Source organism: Urocampus carinirostris, chromosome 4 (assembly GCF_059441175.1).
Source record: "Urocampus carinirostris isolate Australia breed hairy pipefish chromosome 4, RoL_Ucar_1.0, whole genome shotgun sequence".
Lineage (NCBI taxonomy): Eukaryota > Metazoa > Chordata > Actinopteri > Syngnathiformes > Syngnathidae > Urocampus > Urocampus carinirostris.
In genome coordinates, this window is record NC_142352.1 from 21,047,600 (window position 1) to 21,072,179 (window position 24,580).

The 24,580-nt window shown below is 39.0% G+C and overlaps 1 protein-coding gene across 6 annotated transcripts in view; it reads left to right on the forward strand.

The window, feature by feature from the left end:
- The window catches only part of celf6 (CUGBP Elav-like family member 6), a 305,217-nt gene that overhangs the window by 230,903 nt on the left and 49,734 nt on the right, over positions 1-24,580 (forward strand). For 4 of the 6 annotated variants that reach the window (XM_088333899.1, XM_088333900.1, XM_088333904.1 and 1 more), the window contains 4 exons: positions 11,371-11,544; positions 15,747-15,894; positions 19,431-19,580; positions 22,469-22,531. In XM_088333899.1, coding sequence (XP_088190025.1) covers positions 11,371-11,544; positions 15,747-15,894; positions 19,431-19,580; positions 22,469-22,531 — 535 coding nt within the window. The remainder of the gene's footprint in view (positions 1-11,370; positions 11,545-15,746; positions 15,895-19,430; positions 19,581-22,468; positions 22,532-24,580) is intronic. The other 2 variants (XM_088333901.1, XM_088333902.1) reach the window with 2 other exon arrangements.

The following is a 24,580-nucleotide window of genomic DNA, read 5'->3' on the forward strand; positions in this document are numbered from 1 at the left end:
ATCATTTATTTATTTGTTTGAAATAAAATAAAACAATCAATGCTGACTAGATTATGTGAAGACAACACTGTTACTTTTTTCTCTCTAACTCTGTAATATGTTGTCTTTTCTTAGCACCTTCTTAACGTTTCTCAATGTAATAAAGTAGATATGCTTGTCTGATACCACTATCCTGTTATTAGTCAATAGAACATTTTTTTTTCCATTTGAGGCACATTTTTGCCACCTCAGAAGTTATCTTGCTACACATTTAAAAGGTCAACTTAGACTTAGACAGACCCAAAGCAAAAGTAGCAAGACCAACTCACTGCCCTCCTACAATAACAACTGTAGCTTATTTGGAATTGAGTCGAAAGATAAAAATCAAATGACCGAAATGAAAAATGTCCTAAATGTTCTTGTCTTTTTTTGTTTCTGGATGTTATTTGGCTTTACTCTGCAGCTATGGGGTCATTGGGGGGTAAAGCAGAAAGGGCAAACCGAGACAGCAACAAGCGCCGCTAATTTGTGAAAACCGAGTGGTTTTACCAGCCGTAAAAAACGGGCCCCGGTAGGAGTTGGCTCATTTACCAAGTAACTCGCTATCATATATTCAATTAATTCATTACACGAGGTCCCATTAACATCCTGAGAGTTTAAATCTGTCCACAAACTTTAGCTTCACCTTTGAAAAGTATTTTACTCCAGAGTGGGAAGGCTTTCTTTTTTCATGGTTTGTACAACTTTCATGGCCAAATTCAAGAACTTTTCAACGACTTTCAAATCCGATTTGCCAGTATCTCCGGTAGTATTAAAAGACAAAATCTAGTTTTAGTCATCTATGTTGCATAGCCACAAATATTTACATTAGATCATTTTAGATCTTAAGTAAATCACAAATATATTTGTGGATCTGAACAATACGTGTGTGTGAATATTTTTGAGACAAATCCCTCCCCATGTAGATGTTGGGTAAAAATGACAGTAATAGGTAGCTGACATTTTCAGTTGAATTCCTGTATACCACTCGGAAATAAGAACTTCTTCATGTTTTGCATGGTTCATAATAAATGTCAATAATTGATACCCAGTCCACTGATACACTTTGCATAGTGTGCTGGTTAGGTGTAGCATGCACCTGCCTTCTTGTGCACGACCCATAGGGGGCGATGGTGTTTCATAGGACAAATCCATAGAAACTAATGCCAGCTCTCGTTACTTACAAAAGAAGAAAAAATGCAATTGCCAAATGAAGCAACCGGAGACCAGTGTCAGCATCATTTTCAAATATAATTGATGAGATACAAGGCAACTATTCCACATGTTTACAAGCACTTTACCCAATATTCAAAACACAACATTGAAATTCAAGTATTTTCAAGGATTTTAAGCACCGGTACAAATCCTGAGGAGAGCTGTGCCTATAACTAGTGTTGGGTGTGTTACCGAACAAAAGTCGTTTTTTTTACGTATTACTTAATTCAAAAAGAAATGCCGTTACCGCCCAGGATTTCAAGCACACGTATATTTTCCCACCAGAGAATATTTTGCTGTCATATTACATAATATTGCTGAAGCTAGATGAAAATGAGGCTGTTTACCTGTTTGCGCATATTTTCTACACAATTGAGTGGCAAGGACCACAGAGATAACGGTAAAAGCCATTCTAAGAGCGTCTGTGAGCCGTAATCCCTCAATTACCGCCGTCTATTGTTCCACGGCTGCGTTTTCCCAGCCTATATAAAATCCAATATGGATGGATTTTCACAAGTCAAGTGTGTTGTTTAAGAAATTAGATTATTTTTTGAACCTGTCGCAAATTCCTTCGTTGTAGCTGTCAAAAGTGACGGCTCCCCGTTGGCCCTTATCAAATTCGGCAAATTCATTTTCTCTGCAGGTATGAGGACTTGTGCTGCTGGAGGTTATTACTCTGTTTGTTTGTCGGCTTGGGATTTTCCGCATCCAGTAGGGATGTTTTTTTTTTTTTTTTTCAAGTCGTCGCCTGCCACCTGTTCCTTCATTACCCGGACACATATCGCTCGTCTTTTTGTGTTAATGGAAACTGTCGATCCACAGGATGGAAACCGAGCACATCATAAGGGTGAAATTTAGGCTCTAAAAAAAGTGCACAGGCAGCCTCAGGCTTTGTCTGTTCCGATTGTCACTATTCATTCTTCGCAATGTTACATTTGCTCGAAAAGAGTGATTGCAATTGACAACAAAAGAAGATACAGGGTGACAAAAAAACACAGGTCCTCAAAACAACAAAATGTCCAAACAAGACCAAACCTGACTAAGTCCAATTGAGAATCAAAGCCTGAAACTGACAATGAAACACGCTCAGTGCCCTCTGGTGGAAGAAAACACACCGGCCCCCAAAAAAAACTTTCCCTCAACGGCCTAATAACAGACAGCCTAAAAAAAACTCCACGGAGCCTGCAGCATCAGGACAGCTGAAGGTCCTTGCCCCTCGCCGCTGGGACAGGAAAACAGGTACAGCCGAGGGACTTTTCTTCTAACAGCCAGGACAGGAAACCAGGCTGGGCCGAAGGGAGTTTTTCCTCGCCGCTATGACAGGAAAGCGGGTGCACCCGAGGGTTTTTTTCCTCTCCGCCATGACAGAAACCAGCCAAGGCCAAGGGGCTTTCTTCTCAACACCAAGACAGGAAACAAGACACCCCCTGAATCATGTGGTGGTCGGGTCATATTGTTATATTGTGGGAGGGGGGATGGACCAATGTGGGGAAAGCAGGAACTTGGGCAGAGGTGCTCAAAAAGAACAATATGATAACGAAAAGAGGCCAAAAGTGGCAAACAAACTGGAATTATCAATACCACATGACCAAACAAAGCCTAACCTCACAAAGTCCATTTCAGAAACAAAGACTGAAACTAGAAATGGAAAATGCAGGTAACAAAGCAACAACGAGACCAGAAACTGACAAACAAACCTGGCATGGTGGTGGAAATGAAAATAACCTGACGACGTGTGATGTGCAATATGTCCTTTTAAAAGGGTGAGGATAATGAGGACAGGTGTTTGGATATTGGACAGTTCCAAACACGCTTAGTGCCCCCTGGTGGAAGGAAAATGCGGGGGTGGTGTGTTAATGCCAGAGCCTCACTGGCGACGCAGATGTACAATGTTTGTTTATCATCAGCCTCATTAAACCGAAACGCCTGGCGCCTTCGAAATGTGGCCACCACATTTGAGAAAGAACTAGGAAAAGGTCATTAGAATCAAAATAGAAAAGGAAAGTAAAACAGTTAATTTAATGTCGTCATATTCATTTTATTGGAATGGCACAGAAGGAGACGGCTTGTCCTTACGCCTCAGGGACAACGCTCGACGACAACAATTTAACGATTACCTTTACTCTAGAGTGCTTTTACTGTACCCCTGCTGACAGGGGTGGGTGGATTGGTCCAAATATCAATGTTATACGTGGATTGGATCAATACTATTGTCCTGGATCGATACTTTGCTCCTCCACCAATTCCGCAATTACGATTTATTTTTGAGGGGTAGTGAGGAGATTTAACCCTCTCTTCTGCCTGGCAGGCAAAATTTAGCAGAAGGCTGATAGGAAGAGGTGCTAAAATATGTGCCTGTCAGTCACACAAAAAGGAATTAACTTAAAGGAGGTCCAATGCTGCTGGGCGAGAAAAAGAGGGACAGTGCTAAAAGTGGCAGTTTAAGGGAAATGGTAGAGTAATAATAATAATAATAATGCATTTTATTTAAAAGCGCCTTTCAGGCCACCCAAGGACACTGTACAAACAATGAAGGAAAAAAATACAATTTAAAAAGTTGTAAACGAAATAATAAATAAAAACAAGACATAAAATCATAAAAACATAAGAAATGGAGAAGCTATGTGTTGTAGGCAGTCCTGAACAGGTGTGTTTTTAGACGGGACTTAAAAGTGGAGAGAGGTGTGCAGTTTTGGAGGTCCGGAGGTAGATTGTTCCAAAGCTTGGGAGCAGCGCGACTGAAGGCTCTGGCTCCCATGGTGCTCAGATGGGCAGGGGGCACTGACAGTCGGAGAGAGGACGAGGATCTGAGGGAGCGAGTGGGGACGTGCACCTGGAGAAGGTCGGACAGGTAAGGAGGAGCCAGGTTGTGAATGGCCATATATGTATATAAGATGAGTTTGTAGCTGATGCGATGCTGAACAGGAAGCCAGTGTAGCTGTAGGAGAACGGGGGTGATGTGCTGCTGGGAAGATGTTTTTGTGATGATGCGAGCAGAGGCGTTTTGAACCAGCTGAATTTTATGGAGGGACTTTTGGGGAAGGCCGAAGAGGAGAGCATTGCAGTAGTCAAGGCGGGATGTGACAAGACTGTGGACGAGAATAGCAGTAGTGCGGGGGGTGAGGGAAGGGCGGAGTCTGGTAATATTGCGGAGGTGGAAATAAGCAGTGCGGGTGATGGTGTTGATATGTGAGTGGAAGGTAAGCATGCTATCCAGGATGACACCCAGACTCTTGACCTGGGGGGAGGGGGACACTAAGGAGCTGTCGATGTTGAGAGAGAAGTTGTTTACTTTGGATAAAGTGGATTTGGTGCCAAGAAGGAGGAATTCTGTTTTATTGGCATTTAATTTAAGAAAGTTTGTTGTGAACCATGTTTTGAGTTCGGAAAGGCAAGAGGTGAGGGAGGGAGGTGGGAGTATGGAGTTTGGTTTGCAGGAGAGGTAGAGTTGGGTGTCATCAGCAAAGCAGTGAAAGTGGATATTAAATTTGCGGAGGATATGACCAAGAGGCAAGAGGTAGACGATGAAGAGAAGAGGACCTAAGACAGATCCCTGGGGTACACCTGTGGTGACTAGGGAGGGCTTTGAGGTGAAGGATTTCAGCTGGACAAACTGAGTGCGGCCAGTGAGATAGGAATGGAACCAACTGAGGGGAGTATGGGTGAGACCAATGGAGGAGAGTCTATTGAGGAGGATAGGGTGAGAGATTGTGTCGAAGGCGGCGCTCAAGTCTAGGAGGATGAGGATGGAGACTAAACCGGAGTCGGATGCTATGAGGAGATCATTTACAATACGGATTAGGGCAGTCTCTGTGCTGTGGCGGGGCGGAAACCAGACTGAAAGGGCTCATAGAGAGAGTGGAGGGACAGGTGCGAGTGGAGTTGAAGAGTGGTGAAGTATCGATCCCTGGAGGATAGTATTGATCCAATCCAATTACTTCCTCAGTATAATATCTATATTTGGATCAATCCAACCATTCCCTAACCCTGACATATATTTTACAGGGCCGATATAATACTGTATATATAAGTTGTCGAGGAGGCCTATATTATATTTTCAAAACAAATTTTCAGGTGCACTTAAGTAATCATGTTTTGAATTTAATTGTTGAATAACATAAACTCCCCAATTTAGTTTTATTTCAATTCCAGTTTAAAAAACAATTTTATGGATCGAATCTATTTAAAAACAAATATAGATATACATTGTACATATAACATGTGAATGTCCGCATGTATATTTATTTATAAATAAAAAAAGAGGATAGGTCCCTAGGATAGGCCCCTTGGCCCATGTTTTTTAACCCAATACGGCATGCAACTTCAAATAGTTGCCCAACCCTGATCCATGCCAAACTCTGGATAAGATATTGCAATGTATTCGTTTGTATGCACAAGTCAACTGTTTCCACGCCATTTAATGGGATACTCGTCATCTGGGCAGAAAGCTAACACTGTCTCTATCAGTATTGTATGGCCACATCATTACATAAGCCCCCCCAAAAAATCAACATGCAGACCACTGTGACTTATGTACTGTATGTTGTTTAAGTTTCATCTATCTAATGCCTCATATTTCCTAGAGGGCCTTATATTAGAGAAAAAAATGGTAAAACGAGATACGCATTTATCTTGTTCAAAAAACAAAAGAAAATTATAATCAAACAGCACCTATTTAAAAGCATCCAAATGTAATCCGGCTTCCTGCCACAGTCCAAAAACATGTCCGTTACACTAATTAAACACTCCAAGTTGTCTAATTTTTTTTACCGTTGTTTTTTTGGGCGGTTCTGCCTGGTGACTGGCTGGAGATCAGTCCAGGGTCTTTTCCACATTTTGCCAGAAAATCCGCTGGGAAAAGCTTCAGCTCTCCTGCCACCTTAATGAGGGCAAGACTTAACATTGTCGATGATATACTTTTCTCACCTTCAATTGTTTTTGTACCACAAGGTAATTATTTAACACATTCAATTGAACATTTTTAGAACACTTGTATTTTCTTCAGGACTAGGCTTTACTATTGTTAGAAATTGAGCCACATTAAACAGCAATTTCTACAACAGTGCGTAAAAAATAACTATGAATCCAAAGTCTCCCGTGGGCTACCCTAGTGGGATACAATAAAATGAATCACTATTACCGGTAAGTATGGCTGCTGTACTGCAAGATAGCAGCCGTGTCCATAACTGTTACCGCTCTGCTGCGTTATTTGGTTGTAGAGGGCAAAGGCAAGCTTGCCTCTGTCCTTTCCCATTGGGATAAAACTACTACTCGTGCTCATGCAGTGTGACATGGTGAACATCTGGGCGTAGCATTCTCTATTTCACTTTGTTCATGCGTAAGAAACAGGTCCCTGGCAGAGCTGGTCACTTTGCTCCCATTTTGAATCTCTGTGCTCTGGGAGACAATAGATATCTGGACCAAAGCTTCAATTTGGAGTGACCCTGTCAGCACGAGACATTTTCTAACAGAATCCCTGAGTTTTTGATCTCATCTCATCAGGTCTTTGCTTTTATGATCTTATTAATCACATCCAGGACAATCCCCCGGGATTTTCGTGTCCTACTGTCCTAGTGCTCTTTCAAGGCATACTGAGTTTTTAATTAAACAGTCACAGTGAACTTTCTCCACCCTGTCAGTCACATGAGGAACTGACTCTGGTATCTATTTCTGATATGATCTAATTAGATACAAACTGGGGAGTGCATACATCAATACTGAGATACATATACCATAAGGTAAAGGCTTTAGTCAATACTTGCCCTATGTATGCCAAAGGCTCTGGTCGGATCTAATTACTAGGAACTGTATGCAGCAGAGCATTGCCGCTGATTGACTGTAACTCCTCCGGGATCTGGTTAGAATCACAAATCTGTCCGGGTTTGAAAGTTCGCAAGAGCATGCATCAATCACCATTCTCTTCAATTTAATACTGACAGTTAAAGGCTGAGCTCATGATGGGTGCATATTCAGTTATATTGGCTTCATTGGTGAATGTCAAGACATACGTCGGAAAAAAAAAAGAATCTTCACACACTTCGCTTTTATATCGTTCAAGAATGTATGCTTGTGTTGTTCAGAAGACAGCACAGACAAGGAGATTCCTTTGGGAGGGTCCACTCACACCAAACAATTCAATACATTTAACACCCAAAGTGAGGTTAATTGAATAAGAGCTCGAAGTACTGTAGATGTCCCAGTCTTGATCATCATAACTGGAAATGTGTATAAGAATATGAAACAGGAGTCAAAATTATTTGTCTAGCTTGGAACTGACCGCTGTTTAGCGTCAATGCTGTCTTCCAGCCATCAGCAGAGTAACTGTAACACTCATCCGTATCAGAAGGTGGGTTAGGGCTAGGATTAGGGTTAGAAGATAATGTTTTTTTCCCCTTTATATACTTATTAACTGCTTTTGAGGTAGTATGGATAAGTATATATAATATGTAATTTTGTTTGATTAATCTGTTTAACAATACACTGCAAACATAATAAAATAAATCAAATCAAGTATAAATCTGGCCAATGGTTTTGCTTATTTTAAGTATTATTTTCTTGTGTCATTAAAAAAAGAACATAGTAAAAAGGTGTTTTTCCCACTCACAGAAAAAGTGTTCTTTTATGTGTTTGTATAGAAGATCAAGATCAAAAGTAAAGTGACATTTGAAAAAAATATGTTCCAAATAAAATGAAATCCCAAATTTCATCAACATTTTTGACCATCTGTGCCACGGTGATCACATATTATAATAATTAAATAAAACGGAATACTGTTAACTTGGTAGGGCTGGGTGATACTTAGAATTCTGCTATCAATCTGATCTAAGTGAATACTGGGTAGTATTGATCAATACCGGTCCAATACCAAAAAGTTTTGCTTGGAAATGTCATGACGTAATAATTACACATCACACCGAATTTTGTATTATTTATTAAATAACCACAATGCTAACGTAAACTGTATAAAAACTGTAAAAACTGTTTCAGAACAAAAGTCAAGCCGGTCAAACCCTGTGTGAGGTGTCCAATACGTCAGAGTACAGGATGCGCTAGAATCGTTGGTACCCAGTGTTTAGCTTGCCTATATAGTCTGACATGTATGATTTCAGTGAAAATGTGGTAAATGACTAAAATACCTCCCCCGCACACACATTTTAAACAATTCTTTATGGGAGAGGTCATTTTCTTGCTCCAATATTTACCATATTTGAATGTTTTTCACCTTTAAAAGAGTAAGTCCCTGGTGAGACTCAATTGTGCATTAGTCTAGGGTATGCATGTTTTGTGTCCCTTAAGGGCTTTTCTCATTCTTTGCGCACACACACACACACACAGTGTCCCCAAAACTTGTTTATAAGGAAATACTGGAGATTAGAGCCATTGCTGTCCTTGTTTATATATATATATATATATATATATATATATATATATATATATATATATATATATATATATATATATATATATATATACAGTGCATCCGGAAAGCATTCACAGCGCTTCACTTTTTCCACATTTTGTTATGTTACAGCCTCATTCCAAATTGTATTAATTTAATCTCTTATCTCAAAATTCTACACAAAATACAACATTATGACGATGTGAAAAAGTTTTTTTTTTTTACTTTTTTTGAATTTATTAAAAATAGAAAACTAAGAGATCACATTTACATAAGTATTCACAGCCTTTGCTTAATACTTTGTTGATCCACTTTTGGCAGCAAATAAAGCCTTTTTGAATATGATCCCACACGTTTAGCACACCGATCTTTAGGCAGTTTTGCCCATTCTTCTTTGCAATAAGTCTCAAGCTCAATCAGGTTGGATGGGAGAGGTTTGTGCACAGCCATTTTCAGATCTCTCCAGAGATATTCGATCGGATTCAAGTCTGGAATCTGGCTGTGCCACTCCAGGACATTCACGGAGTGGTTCTTTAGCCAATCTTTTGAGATCTTGGCTGTGTGCTTTGGGACGTTGTCCTGCTGAAAAATGAACCTTCGCCCCAGCCTGAGGTCAAGAGCGCTCTGGAGCAGGTTCTTATCCAGGATATCTCTATATATTGCTGCATTCAGTTTTCCTTCTATCCTGACTAGTCTGCCAGTTCCTGCTGCTAAAAACATCCCCACAGCATGATGCTGCCACCACCATGCTTCACTGTAGGGATGGTATTGGCCTGGTGATGAGCGGTGCCTGGTTTCCTCCAAACATGGCGCCTGGCATTCACACCAAAGAGTTCAATCTTTGTCTCCTCAGACCAGAGAATTTTGTTTCTCATGGTCTGAGAGTCAATCAGGTGCTTTTTGGCAAATTCCAGATGGGCTTCCATGTTCTTTTTACTAAGGAGTGGCTTCGTCTGGCCACTCAACCATACAGGCCTTATTGGTGGATTGCTGCAGAGCTGGTTGTCCTTCTGGAAGGCTCTCCTCTCTCCACAGAGGAACGCTGGAGCGCTGACAGAGTGACCATGGGGTTCTTGGTCACCTCCCTGACTAAGGCCCTTATTCCCCGATCGCTCAGTTTAGAAGGCCGGCCAGCTCTAGGAAGAGTCCTGGTGGGTCCAAATGTCTTCCATTTACGAATAATGGAGGCCACTGTGCTCATTGGGACCTTCAAAGCAGCAGAATTTTTTTTGTATCCTTCCCCAGGTTTGTGCCTCAAGACAATCCTGTCTCGCAGGTCTACAGACAGTTCTTTTGACTTCATGCTTGGTGTTTGTGCTCTGACATGCACACTCAACTGTGGGACCTTATATAGACAGTTGTGTGCCTTTTCAAATCATGTCCAATCAACTGAATTTACTGCAGGTGGACTCCAATTAACCTGTAAAAAGATCTCAAGGATGATCAGTGGAAAAAATATGTACCTGAGCTCAATTTTGAGCTTCATGGCAAAGGCTTTGAATACTTATGTAAATGTGATTTTTTAGTTTTCTATTTTTAATAAATTCAAAAAAAGTGAAGTGCTGTGAATACTTTCCAGATGCACTGTATATATATAATATATATATATATATATATATATATATATATATATATATATATATATATATATATATATATATATATATATATATATATATATATATAATTTTCTCATTAGCCGTACCGCTTATCCTCATTAGGGTCGCGGGGGGCCTGGAGCCCATCCCAGCCATCTCCGGGCAGTGGGCAGGGGACACCCTGAACTGGTTGCCAGCCAATTGCAGGGCACACAGGGACAGACAACTCATTCGCTCATTCACACCTAGGGACAATTTTGGACCGGCCAATTCACCTGAAATGCATGTTTTTGGAACGTGGGAGGAAACCGGAATGCCCGGAGGAAACCCACGCAAGCACGGGGAGAACATACAAACTCCGCACAGGAAGTCTGGAGCTGGATTTTGAACCCACGACAGGTTCTCATGACATGAACTGTGCAGCACAAGCGCTAACCACTGCGTCGCCGTGCTGCCCTATATATATATATATATATATATATATATATATATATAAAATCATAAAGTTAACTTGTGATTTGGATCGATTTTCTTCTCACTCATACCGGGAGTTTTATCTCATTTTGTAAAGAGTCCTTTGACAGCGCTTTCTCCGTACATATCCACACATACGCACCTATACGTATATACGCCTACCTCATCCTCTTATCTTAGGGAAACACTCTACCTTCTGTAGTCAATTTAAAAAAACTCCTCAGTCTAATGTCCTAAACGCTTTCGAACTTTTAGTTTCAGAGGCTTCTCTGCCTATTTCTGCAATGACGTGTACCAGATGTTCCTATATTTTCTGCGGCTCATTTTTTTATGCTAATAGAATTGAATAAGGATTGCACATTAGTATACGCAAAACAATTTTCCAAACAAGCTATACTTGCATTGGCAAGGGAGGATTTCTTCTGCCGAGTGGGGGCGTGACAGAAATAAATTAAGAAGCACTACCCTATTGGAACAAACTACATGCTTTTTCTCTATTTATCTTAATAATAAGCAAATGTATGATACCCATCTGATATTTTTTCCCACATGCCATAAATTATTTTTAAACATTTCCGAGTTGCTTCAAGATCTTTTTTTTCCATCAAAAAAGTGTGTTTTAATTCCAAAAAGGTCGATCTAATGTGCTTCGGTACCTGCCAACAGGGCGCCTCGTCAAGCCTGGTAGTCAAATTTGCAGACACGGACAAGGAACGGACCCTGCGCCGGATGCACCAGATGGCGGGTCAGCTCGGCATCTTCAGTCCCATGACTATCCAGTTTGGGGCCTATGGCGCCTACTCTCACGCTGTAAGTCTCAGCTCGGCGGGGGAGGAGACGGTGAGCTTGAAAACAGAAAACAAAACGCTTGTCATTGAAGGTTTGACCTTACTTCTTTTTCCAACAAGGAATGTGATTATCCTTAAATGTCTCAAACACTCACTTGTCACAGTAATACACATGCTTACACAGATCAAACTGCAACTAACAGTTGTTTATCTTGTGTATATTGTTGTGGTCAGTAACAATATTGCAACACGTGTTTGTACCTTGACTCTTTCTGGCTTCTGAATGTACTAAGCCACGGGTGTCAAAGGCAATCGGACAGAGGACCCATAAAACAAATGCCTACAATTCGAGTTCCGAATTGATTTAATGTTTAAAAAGTGTTCAAACGACGCATTAAGTCTAGTGAACTTTATGAAAGCTAATTAATATATTCCGATATTATCAGGTAAATAAAGCAAGATGTTCCTATAGCTCTGTCAGTAATATTTAATTTTCAACAGACAACATTACTTGTTTAAAAATCCTTATAAAATGAACATTAAATAAAATGGGCTGATATTATTACCATGAACAGACTCTGTATCTATTTTGAAAAAAATGGTTTGAAATTACTTTAAACTGAAAAATTATTGGCAATGATTTGTCATCCACTAAATTACACTAAAGTAAAGTGTAAGGAGAATGTTTAGTGATTACATATACAAAAAGATTCCAGGTGTATCATACTATAATGAATGGTGGCGAAACTTTCTCAGTCACAAAAATAACTGATCGATTTGTTTATGTCTGCCGAAAGTCTAGGATCTGATACCCGAGCAATACATGAAGAAAAAATATCATGTAAACCCATCAAATTCTTTACATTTGAATCTATGAATAAATACTCATGCTGTCAGATTAATGTGAATATTTATCTCCCAATGTTCAAATGCCACACTGCAAAAAGTACAAATGATTAAAAGAAATAGCATCAGAGATGCCAAATGTTGATAATGGTATTTCAAATGGATAAAAATAATTTTCTAATTTGGACAAAAAATTCCTAGTTGCATTTAGGAAGTGGTTATTGGACAATGTTATCACCTGCAAACAACAAAGTGCCAAAGTATTAGAACTTTATTCTACAATTGTTGTGTGAATATAACAATTAAATACATGAAACAATCAACAGATTTAGTCATTAAAATGTAAATAGTCAGGGAAAAGTTTCATATTTCACATGTGGTATTGATCAATTCCTCGAGAAGGCACTCTTAATGTAAAGATACAATGGACATGTATTGAATTAACCTTTGCATTTAAACCCAGATCACCATCTAAAGTACCAAAAATGATTTTTTTTTGCTTTTTTTGTTCAATTTTTGCAGTTTTCCAAATACAGAGCATTAGTATTTGGTAGCTTTGTAATACGGTAGAAGGGCAAAACAAATGTAAAACAAGAAAAACAATGCTTGAAATGAGCAAATTAGTTGACAACATTTTTTTTTTATTACAGTTACCCTCGCTATAATGAGATTCACCTTCACAGCCTCTTCTTAATAGATTAGCTATATGCTATAAGCTCTGCATTCAGGTTGACTAAAAAGTCCTCAATGGAGTAGGTATAGGTAATAAATAAATACATGTTTACAGGAACAGTATAAAGCAGGGGTCCATCTTTATCTACAGAGGGCCACATAACTTTTGCCCTATCTGATGAAGCGCAGGAGTCAGTTTGTAACAGAAATAGTGCAACGATTGCAAGATTTCTTAAAGGCAAAATACAATATTTTTTTCCAGAAAGAATACATGTTAGACAATAAATAATAACACAATTCATGAAATAAATAATAAGCAAATAACTCTCATTATTCTTCACAGCACAAAACTCTGAAAATAAATAATGACATTGTTTATAAACTAAAAAATACCCAATATCACAGTAAATTGGATACAATTATCACATTATTCTTAGGCATGGTACCAGAGATGATTGTTAACTTTCTTGTGCGTTTCACATGTTACAATGAGAATAAATCCTGTTATCTATTATATTTTACGGATGGTAAGTGACTATGTATCCGGCCTGCCGGCCATAGTTTCGGCACCACTGTATAATTGGATATTATTTATTTAAATTCATACTTTGGCATTTAAAAACTTTTCTTTTTCAATATTAAATGCCTTATTTAGAGGTATAATAACTAAAATGTATATTCTGCTGTTTTTTGTCTCACGGAATTAGTCGATCATCGCGGTTTTTGGAACTTGACCTTATAACTAAAATTTTAGCCCACAACTCGTGTCACAACTTTTTGAGAATAATGTTCTCCCTTTTTAAATATTTCATGCAATATTTCTATCTTACGTATGCAATGCTGGTTTTCGCATCATCTCTCCTTTTAAACCACTTTTTAAAAAGAACTGTAAATTTCAACCGTCAACACATTTTACCTCGCACTCAAAACTCGTGTATGTCATTACCAACTCAGCCGCTACCCGCATCAGCCCCCCCCCCCCCCCCCCCCCCTCTTTGGCATCACCACCACCGCCGCCGTTTCATATTCACACATGAAAGTCACAGCCCGAGTTAGAAGTCTGTGAGATTTTGCACTCACACGGTAGCTAACAACTCATCTTGACAGGTGAGATTCGCCCACTCACGCATTCCTGATCTCTTCCCTGCCCTCTCCTCATTGCAGCTCATGCATTAACTGTCATAGTAGGGCTGCAACTAACGACTGATAGTTGACTAGTCATCGGCTATTGAAAAGATTAATTGAATCATCGTATAGTTATTATTCTTTTTTCGAAAGTTGCATGAGTTTGATTTAGTTATGTGGGAGATGATAATAAACGCAAGAAAAATGGGTAAAATAGAAACTGTCTGTTATAAAACTAGATTTGTTAAGAAGTTCTGTCTAAAACTAATTAGGCGCAGTGCTTGATCAGTAGAGACATAAATCAATATGTAAACCTCTTTCCTTATTTGATGGACAGACAAATCAATATACAGTAGTACTTTTTTAGACGAGCACCTCTTAACATGAGAATTTTGGTAGGCCTCTACGAGTTCTATTTGCAACACTAATCTTGCTTGCTATAGGAAATTAAATCCAATTCACGAGCAACACTACTGGATACTGCTCTGGTCACTCATCACTGGTAACTGCTCATCGCCAGCATCAAAAATGGTGCTGTAAAAATGTTTTTTGTGTACATGTATTTAAACAAAAATAAACTTGTATTTTAAATGTACAGTAAGTGCTTACTTAGCATCAATAGTCTCTCAATCTCATACTTGTCAACCTCCGCCAATATCTCTGGATTGCAAATCATTCTTATGAAGCTATAAACCTTAGAAAAACAATACAGCAACACAATATTACAATCTATGATGATGTTGTCATCTGCTACCAGTGACCGAGACGATCCGGATTAGAGCCAAAATGGGCAAGACAATATTCGTCTTTTTTCACACAAGGAAAACATAAAAGTTGACATCTCATGATCCATGAGAGTTCGGAGTTTGGGAGCGGGGCAGTTAGTTTGTAATTATTACATGTTAGAAAAATGATCTTGTTACATGAGCAATTTAAGCTACACGCAATATCCTGGGAGGATGTAAGCTCGTATAAACGTATCACTGTATCAAAATAAAATAAATATTGTTAGCTGCAGTAGAACAGCAAATATTATGTACATTATGTGAAGTATATTCCGTATTAAATACAAAATCTGTAACAAAAGTACTAAGCGGTTCTAAACAGTTGGAAATCAAATTGTTTTAATAACTGACATATGTCCCTTTTGCTGTTTACTTTAAAACACATGTATCAGGCACAGTTTAGCTTGACGCTCAAACTTAGTTTTGTTCAACTGTCAAAGGTCTGCCTTGCAAACTTTGCAAGTAGTCTTTCTATTGGCTAAGTTTCTCCCACATTTTAGATGTTTTGGTTCGTGTTTGAGACGGAGACTCTATTGTGCATGAGTGACTCTCATAAGATATTATATTCATGCAACAATAGCCGAGAATGTAATTTATCGTCGACTAATCATTGCCTAGTTTAAGGCGTCATTTAATCACAAGAAAGTATTGATCATGAAGCAGGACGATGAGGTTGAAACTGTGTTATAGACTTGTAGCTGGAAAAAAAATGCTGTAGTCCGAGGACAAGACCAAGTACACAATAGCTGTTCAGCTTTAGCAGCTATTTAACCCTCCTTTTTCTCCTTCCCTTCTCTCCCCACCTGCTGATTTTCTAATCCTACAGCAGATGATGCAACAGCAAGCGGCCCTGATGGCGGCGACACAAGGATCTTACCTGAACCCAATGGCGGCCATCGCCGCCGCCCAAATGCAGCAAATGGCCGCCTTCAATGTCAACGGACTGGTGGCCACTCCAATGACACCGTCCTCGGGTAGGAAGGGATTTATTCTCCTTCTTTTCATTTGCTAGAGGCAGTGATAGGCGCATTACTGAAAAAACAATAATTAGTTACAGTTACTAGTTGCTGCATTTCAAAAGTAACTCAGTAACCCCCCACCTAACTAACAAAAACATAAGCGCGTAACTCCGAAAGTAATATATTTTATGGATTATGAGGTGCACCGGATTATAAGGCGCACGCATAAAACGTAGTATTTTGTGATATAGTTGGCGTATACAACTCATGGAATTGAACCTGCACTCTACAGTAAGAGCTAGGGTTGAAAATAAAAATCAAACTAATGTATTTCATAGAACATAAAATATGATTATGAGATATGCTTAATTTTAGAAAAAAACAATTCACATTTCAACCAAAAGAAGGCACTCGAACACCACTCTACATGTTCCGCATAGGCAAAACAGTTAGTTTTGAGTATAATCTAACTAAAGTTCAAACACGACTACTTGATTTTGTACAAAATGTTACCATGAACAATATTTTTATGTAAATAATAAAAATACACCTTATACTTAGGGGACATATACTGTCCAAAGCAACAACAAAAGAGGATTTGCAAAGAATCTTTAAAACTTGGTGTTGCCGTCAATTGTCTGCGATTCTCTTTTCCTTCCTTTTAGCAAACAATTAACATGTTAAGAAGATGGAAACTTGATGATAACTATATATGTTTCTCAAAGGCAGAACAGATTTTTGAAGTATCATTCAAATGTAACTATAGATTTCTAGTGGTATCCATTGTATTTTCTGGTGTACAGGGCAGATCAGATTATAAAGCGCTTTCTGGCCCATTTGAGGATTTTGGGTGTGCCTTTTGTCCAGAAAATATGGTAACAGTGCTGCGAGAAAGTATCCCCCTCCTTCCTGATTTCTGTGGTTTTTGCCTATTTATCACTCACAAAGGTTTCAGGTTATGGTTAATTACGCATTAATATATTTTGCAGCCTCATATTGGAAAAATCTATTTGATTGCACCTATATCTTAATCATTTTTTCCAATGTTATTATTCGTCTTTCCAAGTGCATATTTTGCATGGCTTTTTTGAGTACTATTTTTTTCTCTTTTTTTAACTTATTTTTAGTTAGTTTTATTACAATGGGAAACAATGAAAGTTTATAATAAGAAAAACTGTTAGCAAAACAGGAAAATGGTTGCCACATTTTGCAATGATAGACTGATTTTTAAAACACAGCACACACATGTATTTTTGTTTTTATTCATTTATCAATTTTGCAGCCCGATATTGGAAGAGAATTAATTGTATTCGTATAAAAAAATCATTTTTTTTAGAGTTAGGATTCTAGCCCTGTCCCTGGTAAAAATGGTATTATCGAAGCCTTGAAAGCACCACGTTAAAAATTCAAGCACTTTCAAGAATTGCAAGCAGCTCTAGGAATTGCGATGCTCATGGGCAAGCATGCAAGAAACAGCGCTAATAAATTCAACCAAGGTCTTTGTACATCTGCCCTCTTTACATTTTTTAAGATTCCACTTTCTGGGCGGAAGAAGCCGCATTGAAGTTGGGTAACAAACGGCATTCACTCCATTGGCAGCCGTGCTATGCTGTACCTAGCAACAATATTCTCACAGGATGTTGATTCTTAGAAAATATTTTATATTATATAATAAGTGAAAAGACGTTTGGGGAGGCAATACTTTTGCAAGGTACTGTACTTTTCTTCTTGCTCTCATTATCTGCCTTGTTTCATTCGCTGTGTGATGTTATTAGCTCTGGGAACACTGCCAATCCTGATGACTTTGGATTCAGAGTCCTTGGTTTAGCAAATATGAGAACGTCAACTCAAAAGCGCTAATCCCGGACCTGGGTCTGAACCACCTTTTCTGCCCGTTGTCACGCAGGACTCTTTTGACAGCTCGACACTAAGAAGGCAGGCGGCCTCAAAAGAGGGGTCAGCGCAAATACATTAAATAAAGTGTACCGAGCATTTGTAATCCACAAGGCCTACACAGGCCAGGTAACAGCTATCAAACATAATCCCGGATGCCTTAAATGCCCTTCGACTCGGATTAGAAATATAATAAAAATCCATCAGCGAGAAAGGGCGCTTACAAGGTGACGAGGCGGCCTCCAGCATCCGCAACAATCTCCTTCCCGGGATTCGTATTTGGGTCACCAGATGTTTGTCGTTTTTGAATATGCTCATTTGCGATTTATTTGAATCTCCAACGCCGCTAATTCGACTTTTTCATGTTGGGATTGGGATTCTAGCTGTTTGATAGGATAAAGAAAGATAAAACGATGAATTTGAAGAAGGCAGATTCAAAAGGGAACTGATGCATTGATTAACGAAACAACTCGGTCTAAAGCTTCCAAGATGTCTTTCAGCATCTTATCTCCACGAGCGAAAACAACATGATTAAAAAACAATTACACTCCTGCCTCTGAAGGCCTGATTGCTCTGCATTTTTCAATGCATGTTTTTTAAATAAAAGTCATCATAACTGTTACAACTTCACACTTTGAGTTAAAAAAAACATGGTATTGCCACAATTCCGGATGAAAATTAAGTTGTGTTTTATTTGGAATTTGGAATTTCTTTATTGCAATATATGCAGTATATATCAATTTGTCGTAGTCTGCATAAATCTGCCCTTTATGAAAGAAAGAAAACAAGAAGCCAAACAACAGTTGCGGCTCTCATTTTGAAAAAAGTTTGCTTTATTGAGTATTCATAGTTCATTTCTTGACTTTTTTAGAAATTTGTTGCTGCGTATGTCATGGGACTCTTTTGCATTGCACTATTGTTCTAATACATTTAACACTTAGGCCACACCTTGTAAATATGTTTGAATCTTATTTTACTTTTTTAAGTCTTTATTACATGCTTATTCTAAAACATCTCTAATTTAAGAATAATGCTTAAATGATGCCAATTGGCTTTCAAACCACACACCACGCACCTTTTCATTTTTACTTTTATGATTCCACTGCCAACAATATCTGCAAAGCAATCAAATGGTTTCTTTATTGGCACAAGAAGTAATTTCCTTAAAAAAAATGAAAATTTCTTTAGCAGACGATGACAGTGGCTGACCTTTTCAAACCAATGCAAAGAGATGAGATTGGTTGGAAAAAAGGAAAAGAGCTCGGCAAATCACTTAACCCCGCCCTACAAATTCAGGACCAATAAATCGGTGCAACTCTGAAAATTGAATCAAAATGTAGAATCATTTAACCTTTACGAAAACTTTTAATGAGAGGTTAAGCAGACAATCAAAAACCCGCTTTTTGATATTATTTGACAAGCCAAGAAAAATAAACAACACCTAGCCAAGGCAATTTCTTATCAATTTGTGGTTGTCAATATGCAAAACGAATAAATCACATCCTAAGTTGTCAAACGCTATACTTGTCTGGTAATATCCTGCTAGAACAAAACACATTTTGATTTTAAAGTGTAATGTTGATGCTTTCACTCTGCAGTATGTAATTTCGCCTTTCATTTATTTACAAAACCCAAAATGTTGCTTTTGATATTTTCAGGCACCAGCACACCCCCAGGCATCACAGCCACAGCCGTCCCCAGCATAGCCACCCCCATCGGGGTCAACGGATTTAGTACCCTGGCGCCACAAACCAACGGGCAGCCTACGTCTGAGCCCATTTACACCAACGGCATTCATCCTTACCCAGGTAAGATCACAATAATATATATATTTTTTTCCTGCAACATGGCTCTAAAGGTATTCCCAGATTCTTAAACATGTCAAATGTGGGGAAATAGTTAATGATTTTTGCAGAACATTTACATATCATTGGTGTATTCCAATTATTAATAATAATGCAGCAGGCTTGTCTTTACCATTATGAGCTTTGATGTAAAGGGAGCAACACCAGCAACCTAGAAAGCTAGTGACCATGTTGTTTCACATGTTAATTAGTACAAGAGGTTACAAGTGTTTTAGGCAAAGTTTTGGTAGTCTTTGTGGAGACTGCGTAGTGTCACAGGTGGATGAAGTGATGGTACAACAAAGGAAAAGCAGCAAAAAAGAGTACAACTTAATTTGAGGGACCGAGCCCATAGCAAAAACGTAATTTCACATTTGATTTGTGAGGACCCAGGAGGAGGATGGGTAAATTTGTCTGATTCCACCAGCATGCCGATGTGCGCGACGAGTGTGCAAAAGGGGGACGAACTCTGTCACGCAGATCCTACACAAAGAAGAAGAAACACAGACCACAGACGGGTAGATAGTTGAAAGAAAATAAGAGAGAAGACCGGCCAGACCTGAACCCAAACATAATAATTTACATTTCGGCCTGACCTGACCGGCGCTAATGCCTGTCTATCCGACCAAACACCACACGGTGGGAAACCAACGAGCGCCAACCGGGAGCAAACAGAACAGGGAAGCCCTCGGTACATCCGTTGCTAACGAGGAACGGGCTGGACAAAACTATACCAACCGCGACACACAGAAAATCACAATTGGCTCCCGAAAAGGAGGTGAAGGCAAAGAGGGAACGTACAAGTTAATGGCGTCAGTTAAACTTACCCTATGCAGCTTCTGAAGGTCAAAGCATGCAACTCTGACAAAACAGTCACAGGGCCCCCAGCAACAAGGTAAGCAAAGTTTTAATTCCTAAGTTCTAATTTGAGCAGTGTGCAATTACTGTTCACTACGATGGTCGTCTATTTCAGAGCTGGCCTCATATGTTGTGTTAGTGGTATTCGCCATCTTGAAAGTTTCATATTCCTTCAATGTAGGCCCAGCTCTGAGGAAAACAAGCCAGATCACTCAACTTTGAGACCAAATTTCTGGAGTCCCCCAGCATGTGGAATATTTTTCAAAATATTTGCATAATTGCAGAGATGAACCATTAAGCTTTGGTGCCTAATTGAGAAAAAAAAATGTTTGGGAATACCTTTAAGCTCGGGGGACAGTCCTTTTCAGAATACAGAGAGGCAAACCTTCATGTGATAATAAATCAATCATTTCAGCCATCAATCCATCCTGATTAATTAGACGCATGTCGGCCCGTCTCGGGCTTCTTGACGCTGTCGGCGAATGATTCCTGGAGAAATGACAGGACCCCCGCTCCCTCACTTGTGTATTATGCAAAGAGAGCGGCTATGTAATGAACTACAAAGTGGTTTGTTTGGCACATTATTAATATTTGATGCAAACATCTGGGCCGAACAGACCATTTGGAAGGAGCGAGTGGGACGGCAACCCAAATTTCCGCCGTTGCTCGGCATGATTTTGCCCACCAATGACTCTCTGCCGTCACTTGCGGCTGAGCATCTCATATTAGACTTCCATATGTGTTTCCAGGGGGGCGACACTAGCATCCTCAGTTTCATGGCAACAGCTGGTATCATAATGTGATGATTTTCAACAAGAGGAGTTGCATTATTGTGGTTGGTTGTTGGTTGGATCCTTTAACCACTACGGTCGTAGGGGCACCATTTCCTGGGCATGTCTAGCCTGATTGTGCCCATCCCTCTACAGGCCAACATATGTTTCCACCGTTCTCGAACCGGTGGCTTTTTGCATGTTAGGCTAATGTGCTAATCACTGCACAACAGTTGGTTAAATTCATGACATTGCTTTTCATTTGGTACGTTTCTTAAAGGTCGGGTGCGTCACATGAGGTGTTTTTGAAACATTGAACGTGGAATATTTTAAGTGTAAAATAAGTAGAATGTGGAAGACTTGTCCAACTTAAGTTCAAAGAGTATTTAGAAAAAATGTTTACCGTGCCTAAGAACTTTTATCTTTATTTTTTTAGTGTTTCGGGGACGTGCAACACATTAGGAGGCAGGGAAGCTCTATTGAGCGGTTGGAGAGTGATTTCATGCTTGGCATCACTGTTTTTGCTTAGGGTAGCACAAAAATGGTGAAAATAAGCGAAGGCCTGTTTCAAATACAGTCCAAACGCCAACCAAAAGCCACAAGGTTTTAAAAAAGAAGAGTTGATTGAAATGCATGTTAAAGAAAATGCACATATATGATGCATGAGCTGTGATCAGGATTTTGAGTTAGGAAATGTGACAGAGAGTAACACAATGTAAAATTCCAGACACCACTTTTTTCTCATTTTCCTCAATGTGCAACATTTTTGTATTTGATTATTTGTCAAAATGATATGCTAACAACATAAAAAAGGCTTTGAAAATGTCAGATTAGGCTGCTATTTTTTTCACTGATCTAGTTGCGAGTCACCGAAAGATCCCTAGCCCTATGGCTTTAATGAGTTCGACACCCCTTTCCTAGAGAGTGATCATCAAATCGCTCTGCCCATCCAAATGTTTTTTTTTTGTTTTTGTTTTTGGGCAAATACAAAACAAACGGAAGCACACACAGGGACATTTTGCTGCAATCAGTATTCAAAACAAGACCCAAATTTGAGCAGGTGATGGCTCAGAAGATACCAACAACCCACCAAAGGCTGCTGAGCAGAGAGCAGGAAAATGTATCCCATCTTTTATCTTTGTCTCGGAGTCTCTCTTGACCGCTCTCCACCCTGTCTTTGTTTCCCACCTACCCCCATTTTCCCTTCTCCTGCCTCTCTTGCAGCACAGAGTCCGACAGTGGCTGACCCTCTCCAGCAGGCTTATGCCGGCGTCCAACACTACGCAGGTGATCCGTCTGTCTTGCATCTTAAAATGTCAATCCACACCTCCTTTCTCCCTGTATGTTACAATATTTGTGACATTATTTCTTTCTCTTAATATCTAATACCACATCACATCGCACATCCCTGATTCGTTAATATGTATGAACATATAGCGATTTTAGGCTAATTACTTAGCAGCTAGCATATATTTACTGGTTTTATTCTACATTTATAGCATGTAGACTACACATACATTCAAAAATATCTGCAAGTATGTTTTATCTTTTCCTTTTCTTTTCTTAATCCAAATATAATTCCAGATTTGCAATTTACATTATTTTGGAAACCCACCTCTTGTGTTAGGATCACCATTGACCTATTTTGGAGGTTAATGCATACAAAACCACCTACCTTTGTTTAAGCTTCTTGACTTTATCATAAATGTATATTTCAACAATATAAGGTAAACAAAAAGTACTCCTTTATAAAATGCTTTAATTGAAATTGTTACATTTGTATTGTTAGGGTCAGATTTGACCTGGCTAAAAAATATGTTTTCAACACTAGCTACAGCCAAAACTGAAATCAAATATGGAGTGGACATATTGTGCATCAACAGCAAGAAATATTTTTTTGCCGTACATGCATTTTCACACATACATGCAAGTACCGGTAGTTGCACACTGAGACTTTTACTCTAAATGTGTTTTTTGTTTTGGAACGAATAATCAATTTTGGTCCTTTCTGGCTGTTGATTGTTTATAGTTTATAAGTAATACAGTAAGTATCAAAGCTGCCTTTTTTTATGTAATTATTTATAGAGTAATTTCACCAATTTTTTGTAATGTGTAGTCTCCCACTCTGACAAGACGGCAGCCGCAATCAACTCATTTCCACAAGGATTAGGCTGCTTTACATTAAGATTTCAAAAGGATTTTGAGTTGACTTGATAGAACGCCCACACGCCCGAAAAGTCTTCATTCTGAAAATGTGAGGATTTGAACTTGTCATAGCCTACACGAGAGATGACAGAGGCGGTATGACATCGAGTCTCATTAAGCAGACACAAGACTTTGCGTATTCACTGTCTAGTGACTCTGAGCAATGCTCTGGAGTACAAAAGTATCTCAGAAATGCACTCAGAGACTCTAGCCAAAACCTTTACATTTAAGGTTACAAAAGAATGACAATTCCAAATGTGGAATTACATTTGGACTTGAGGAAAATAATAATGAAACGTATTTGAAGATACAGTTGAATAAAAAAAAATCACTATGTTCACAAATAGGAGTGTGCAAAATGACGATTATATCTTGAAAGACATAAATGTCATAAATTATGTCATTTGTGTAAAGGACCCTCTCGGGGTGGCCTGGAGGCAGCATTGCATATCTGAACTTGGCGAGGTGCGGGTTATACAGGAAGTCAGAAATTGGGGCAACATTATCAAGATCATCAGAGGCAGCAGTCATGGTCTAAGAAGCAGGCAAATGTCTGTGATCCATTGAACTCACTTTGGCTACAGCGACAGTCTAAAAGTTCGTCAGGCCATGGTCATGGTCTGGAAAGTAGGCAAGGGTTCAGTACGGTGGAAAACTACAAGGCTGTGACATAAAGGCTTGTAATGTGACAAAAGAGGCAACAAACTAGCACCAAACTAAGAAAACAGAGGGTTTAAATAGTGAAGAGAGAGAGGTGGGATTGTAGAGTAATCAGGACAATTGACACAAGGTGTGGGTTGGAAATCAGAGAAAGAGAATGAGAAGATTTAACCTGAATGCAAGACTATGGCAATTAGATCATCTCTGTGGCTTATTCTGTTTTGACTGGCTTTGGTTGTATTTTTGCTCACATAATTGCTAGCAACATTGACATTGCTTAGGTGGCTAGTGTCCCTTAGTAACTAGCATCATTTTAGCGGTTAATGTTAAACAATTAAGCTGCTGGTGGACGTTAACTACCAATGCCAGCATTGTGTAACTTGTTGATATATGTTAATGCCAATGTCTGCATTATTACCTATTGTTAAATCATGCAAATTCTGATCAACTGCATTACTCTAACTAAACCTT